Consider the following 6,819-nt stretch of genomic DNA (forward strand, 5'->3'; position numbering starts at 1 on the left):
GCTTTTTGCCTGTTAGCTTCTTAGAAAGCCAGCTTAGTGTAGTGGTTAGGAGTGTGGACTTCTAATCTGGTGAGCCGGGTTTGGTTCCCTTCTTCTCTTCCACATGCAGCCGGCTGGGTGACCTTGGGCTCACCACAGCACTGATAAAGCTGTTCTGACTGAGCAGTGATATCAGGGCTCTCTCAGCCTCACCCACCCCACAGGGTGTCTGTTGTGGGGAGAGGAAAGGGAAGGCGACTGTAAGCCACTTCGGCATATAAGAACCAACTCTTCTTCTTCTAGTAGCTTAAATTTGTGGTGGAAAACAACACAACATTACTGTGAGCTCGCAAGACAATGTCATCCTCACAGTTTTTAGGGTTGAGTCAGTCTTTATTGTGTAAGAACAACATTTCATAGCCAAGGATGCCCTAGATGTTAAAAAAATGGTTTTAAAGGACAGCTTCAGCACTCATTAAAAGAACAGAGTGATACTTATATTCAAGCCCTCCTTGATAAAACACTGAAATTTTCTTCATTTTGAAGCATGGGCCTCAAAATATTAGCCTAAAGCAAAAACAGGCCACCACCAGGTTAAAAAACTATCTCCATTACAATGCTGTAGGATAATAAAATGGAAGCACTTTTAGAAAGAAAACCGGATTGTAGTCTATTCTGCTATCATTGTACAAATTGCCTGTCCTGTTTTCAACTTGTATAATCCCATTGTTTTTGCACTGCTTAGGTTTTGCATATCATGTGTGACACTTTTTTTTTTGCATTTCTAATTGTTTGTGATCCTGGTCTTGTTGCATGGTGTTAAACATCTTATGCAACTTGATTGAGTTCTCTTACACTGTGTAAGCCTCCTTTAGTCTCAGTAAAAAAAACACACTAAATAAAATAAATAAAAATAATATGTCATAGAAAGCTAGTGGTGATAATTTTAAGTGCAAAATAGAGGTAACAACACTGCTTTATATTCAGCAGACCTCTAGTCATGCACAGCAAGTAATTTAGAGACATTTTCCAGACCAGCATGGAAAAATAGCCATTTGAGGATGGAATGTTTCCATATTTATTAAGGCTTACACATGAAAATGGCCACACATGCTGCCACTGAAATTCCCTGCCTGTGTTGAACTTTGTAAAAGATTCTTGCCCATGAGCCAGCCCAGCCCAGCCCATAAGGTGCATGCACACCCACTATCTGCATGGGCAGGATCCACAATGATTGCCATCCCACAGTTGCATCATCAAGGACACCTATTCCCTCTTTTGTTTCCCCATTTTTAGTCCTAACTTCAGACTTGTGATTTTCCTCATGATATTACTGGTTGCAAATCCACCAGGACTGCATAATTTCCTGCCCCAAACTGGCCCATGAGCTTCACCAGTGTCCATGAATCCTTTGCTCCCACCACCCATTTTTCTCCAAGCAAGGCATTTGGCAGCATGTCTGCAGGGAGGCCTTCTTGTGCAGCCTTCATTAGGCCTCCTGCCACATGATTACAAGGGTGTCCCTGGTGTCAGGGAGCAGTAGCAGCTCAGGCTAACTGAGGCCCATTTCACAACTATCCCCATGGCCCCTGAATCCCAACAGGTCATAATGGCTGTAAAAAGGTAAAAGTAGCAATGGATAAAGATTTCTGGGTCACGGCAAACCCTTTATGAGCCAAGGCCAAAGTGTGAGGGCACAAACACTGACCAAATTACGGCCTGCACACACTTGACATCCCCTTACCCTTTTTTATTTCACTCAAGGGTTGCAGTAAAAAAAAAGTTTTAAAAGGTCCTGGTGGACTATCATCTGTATTTGACTTGGTGCATTTGACTTAGCAAATTGTAATTTGTGGAGATCCTGTCATGCTTGTCTTTTAAAAACAAACTGAATTGTTTTGTGTAGTTTCACAAACCTGTTTGATCCAGGGAATCTTAGGACAAAAGAAATGTGTGTATATACCACACACTTTCAACTTTCTGACTTCTTTCTATTCTTACAGAGCTCTCACCACTGTAATTAAGAACAGGACAGATGATTATATACATTCCAATGATATATCATGAGAACATATATTTAGGGTGGAGAAGTCTATGTGGACTGCAAAATCTGTGTAATGAGAAGAAACCAAAAGGGAATAAAGAAACCAAATAAAAACCAGCAAGCTCTATAATTTTTTTTTGCACACATCCCATTATTACCATTACATCAAGCTGCAACCTGGACAATATTTCAGATATAATAAAAGACAGCCAAAAACACCCAGGCTTTACTGAGCTGTGACATACACAAACACAATCCAAAGAAAATTAGGCATACCACTGAAAACCACAAGTCCTTTCCCCTTGATTTAATTAGCACACCAGTTGATTTCTGAGGAGTTGTTGGGTTTACTGCAGTGGTATAGGCACTGCTTTTCAAAACTGGAACCACAAATATAAAGCCAATCATAAGGGGCCCTGCCTTCTATAAGAGCGACAATCAAAAATTGGCTTCATCCATCAAGCAAGGGGTGGACAATTAGATAGGAAGGGCAGTTGTCCTCTTGTAGCATGGGACAGTGCCAAGTAAAAGTGACATCTAACCTGTCCCAAGGTTAATCATAAGTCATATTTCCCAGTGTCCCATAAGTAGCAACATGTCACTCACAAGCATATGCACCAAAACCTTTCTAACATGGAGCCTGGCGAAATGACAAAGAATAGGAAAGAGGAAGAGCAATGAAATGAAGACTGTATTGCCCTCCTTTTATATTTCTTTTTTAAGCACACCCTTGCTCAACTGCACAAAAATTTAGTTCTCACTGCCCATCCTGCCCTCATACAATCACATGTAGCTATATCCAGCCCATAATGGTAATATTTGAAGTATCCCTAATTTTGTCTAGGTAGTATCCATTTCCTTGATGAATACAGGGATGAACCTTGAAAGAATGTCAACGCTATGTTCAGTGCTTCCACCATTGGTATCTCATCCATAGTTCATGCTTGCTGCCATTTTGTTGGTTTGGTATCATTTGATGTCCTGGCCGTTACTCTAAAATATCATGTTTTATGGGGGGTTATACTGTACCCCAATGAGCCTCTTGTGGCGCAGAGTGGTAAGGCAGCGATATGCTGTCTGGAACTGTCTGCCCATGAGGTTGGGAGTTCGATCCCAGCAGCCGGCTCAAGGTTGACTCAGCCTTCCATCCTTCCGAGGTCGGTAAAATGAGTACCCAGCTTGCTGGGGGGTAAACGGTCATGACTGGGGAAGGCACTGGCAAACCACCCCGTATTGAGTCTGCCATGAAAACGCTAGAGGGCGTCACCCCAAGGGTCAGACATGACTCGGTGCTTGCACAGGGGATACCTTTACCTTTACCTTTATACTGTACCCCACCACAAGTCCCTGGAGAGTGGCGGGCTAAAAATCTAAGGAATGAATGAACGAACGAACGAATGAATGAATGAATGAATGAATGAATGGACATCTATCTCAAAGATGGCACACATTGGTGTTTTAGTAGCCAAAAACATTTCATTTGCAATTGCAAATAATGCTTAAATCCTAACACACATTTATTATAGAGTAAGTCTCACTGAACTCAGGAAGACTCCTATCTGAGTAAACATGAATAGCACAGCAGTGTAAGCCATATGTCTTGATCCTCAGCTGCTTTTTGTCTCCAGAAAAGTGCTGGAAAGAAGCCGTAGGAATGTTTGCCAGGTACACGTTTAGCTACTTAAAACTCTAACAGGACAAAAAGATCAGAAAGCAATCTATAAAGTCCAATCTGAAAGCAGAGAGAAAAGGTCCAGGAGTGCAAATCAGCCACAGACCAGTTTGTCCTGGCATTTACACTGAAGATTTTGTTAAAGAACAAGTTAAATGTTTTGATACTACTGGTTTATATTTATCAAGCTGGGCATGTCGTATTCTGATAAAGAACCGGTACACTAATATAAAGAACCAATTAGTACCAGGACATTTACTGGGAGTCCGTCAGAGCTAATCCAGTAGTTCATATGTTCTTCATGCAATACAAAAGACAAACACAGGGGATGTGTTATACAGGGGATGCTATTAACATGTTTCCAGCAGTATTGATGTGCAAAATTATACATAGCTGCAAGAAGTAACAAGATTTAAGACCTATAGAGCAGGTTGACAGTAAAAAAATGGAAATTGGGTTGGGAGGTGAAAGAGGGTGGCTGTTAGCAGGCTAAGGTGATACATTTTTAAGCCTATATTCTCAGGCTTTGCTATAGAAATGTTATATATTTAGTAATGGCTTAAAATAAATGATTTACCTAATTCACCTTGTTGTTCGGGCTTAACTCACACCGCACAGGAAAAGTTGCAAAACAAATAAAATACTGCAAGGAAACAATGTTGGATAATGAGCACTCACCGCCAGAAGGAGTGAGGACCATGCAGAATTGAAAATTTCATGGTGGAGCTTTCATGGGGAAAATGGTGCCAAATACACTGAGTAATGGTGAGGGTTTCTCCTGTGCAGAATTTCCTCTGGTGCAGTATGCTAGATTACAGGTGTCAGCCTAGCACTAATATCCATTGAAAGATTGCTGAGGGTGCAAAATGGCCTGACATATATTACAGTGAAGCAATGACCTCACTTCTAATATGAACTAGAAGGGATATCTTTGCACCAGTGCAACACTAACACAAACACATATACACACACACTGTTGTTTAACTCTAGTTTGAGGTGAATCATAGAGTTGGAAGGGGCCATACAGGCCATCTAGTCCAACCCCCTGCTCAACGCAGGATCAGCCCTAAGCATCATGTCAATGAAATTACATCACAGTACTGGAAGTGATCTTGTTGAATTGTCATAATGATGCTCTCCCTGTTTGGTCCTGCTGCTTCATGCATTTGGGTATGGGAGTGCTAAGTGGCACCCCTATATTGAATACATGTCTATTCTAGTCCCCATAAAGTTCTATGAGATCCTAACTAAGGAGGAGTCTAAGCAGATGGTCCCATAGTTGGGTGACATCCCCCACTAAACTTCAGTTTAAAAACTGCATTTAATAATTTGCATTTTGTTGTTGACTGAAATGTTAAAGTGCTAACTTTTCTGGAATACAAATCCAAAAGCATAATTTGGGCAATAGTCACAAGAGTATCTGGAAAGAATCCATAAGCCATGTCATTTTCTTCCTTCTGCTTCACATTCAATTTTAAGGTTCTTGTACAAGAAACTTAATAACACAGTATTCTGAAGATTTAATAAATCTATTGTTTTTGTTCATATGAACACTTCCATTAGTTTCAGAAGTATTGTAATAAATTCTTGTCACCAGATCCTAATTAGATTTATGAAGATCAGAAGCAAGCCAAAATGAAATCTGGATTCAGGTTCATACTGAAATTTAATAAGACTCTAATGTGATATTCCCATAGATGCATGGGAATAACCAGGACTGTCAACTAGTAGGAACACCAGGTCCAAGGTAAGAAAATACTTTATTTAATGACAACTAAAGGCCACTGCAGCTTTTACAGAAGGACTCACTGGAATGAATGGGGAAAATAACAAGAATTAAATTTTTTTTTGAAGAATCAAGCATACTCCAATACATAAACAATTATAGTAGAAGATTAGGTTCAAAAGGGTAGCCATGTTGGTCTGAAGTAGCACAATAAAATCAGATTCCAGTAGCACCTTTAAGACCTGTTTCCCAGCCAATGGAGGACTTTTCTTACTGTACTCTAGACCAGTGGTCCCCAACCTTTTTATTACCGGAGACCGGTCAACGCTTGACAATTTTACTGAGGCACGGAGGTGGGGCTAGTCTTTTGCTGAGAGACGCCTAAGCCCCTGCTCCACTTCCTTTCCCTCCGGAGCCCCTGATTTCCCACCGCCTGCTAGGGGCGCTGCCAGCAGCAGCTGCACCGTGCCACGCCGAGGGGGAGCCCCAGCCATGGTGGCCACTGGAGAGCAACAAAGGTGAGCCAGCGGTAAAGTGGCAGGGCAGCCCCCGAGGCAGCAGCCGGGGAGGAGGAGGAGGAGCCGCGGCCCAGTACCAACTGATCCACAGACTGGGACCGGTCCCTGGACTGGGGGTTGGGGACCACTGCTCTAGACCAAGAGAAGGAAACCAAGAAATGTTTCCATGAAATAATAGACTTCAATGACCTTCCCAACTCCCTCTTCACTTGCAATGTTCACCAGTTCATTTTTGAAAAGGAGGACAGCAAGGACAAATTTGAGGGCTTATTCCATGCTTATGACGACTGTGTGACATTTCAGCTCTTTAAGAGTTTTTGGCAGGTACAGATAAACTTCAGCAACCCAAAATCTGCTGCTCGAGCAAGAATAGAGCTTCATGAAACACAGTTCCAAGGGAAGAAGTTAAAACTGTACTTTGTACAGGTCCAGACCTCTGAGACTGATGGGGACAAGTGACACTTGGTGCCCCCTCAGCCAGCCAAGCAGTTTCTCATCTCTCCTCCTGCCTCGCCCCTGTTGGCTGGCAGCCGGCCAGTGATGCAACACCTGTAACCAACTATGATCTCCTTTGCGCTGTTTCAAAATTGGGGCCAGTTGCTTCCAGGCATCACCATCAAAGGATCTCAGCGCCTATATGCTACCCGTAACATTTTTCCACCGTGTATCTTTGTAGTTGATTAATTGTATGTGATTTTATTCTGGGATTTTAATTGGGTTTTTAGGGGATTTTTTTTTTTACCCAGTTGTTGTAATCCACCACGAGCCATTAGGGAATGGCGGGGAATAAATCAAATAAATAATAATAATTAAAAAATAATTATGTGGATCCTCCAGTTATCTGCTGTAGGAACTTCTCAGTATTTTTGTTTTGGCTATC

The 6,819-nt window shown here is 41.8% G+C and overlaps 1 protein-coding gene and 1 pseudogene across 1 annotated transcript in view; both read left to right on the forward strand.

Moving 5' to 3' along the window:
- Positions 1-2,095, forward strand: part of WDR27 (WD repeat domain 27) — a 114,275-nt gene extending 112,180 nt beyond the window's left edge. Inside the window, exon 26 of the mRNA XM_077347015.1 lies at positions 1,983-2,095. Coding sequence (XP_077203130.1) covers positions 1,983-2,003 — 21 coding nt within the window. The 3' untranslated portion in view covers positions 2,004-2,095. The remainder of the gene's footprint in view (positions 1-1,982) is intronic.
- A 1,794-nt stretch (positions 2,096-3,889) lies between these two features.
- LOC143824134 (calcipressin-2-like) lies at positions 3,890-6,589 on the forward strand (annotated as a pseudogene).
- The last annotated feature ends 230 nt before the right edge of the window (positions 6,590-6,819 follow it).

This window comes from Paroedura picta, chromosome 1, assembly GCF_049243985.1.
Source record: "Paroedura picta isolate Pp20150507F chromosome 1, Ppicta_v3.0, whole genome shotgun sequence".
Classification (NCBI taxonomy): domain Eukaryota; kingdom Metazoa; phylum Chordata; class Lepidosauria; order Squamata; family Gekkonidae; genus Paroedura; species Paroedura picta.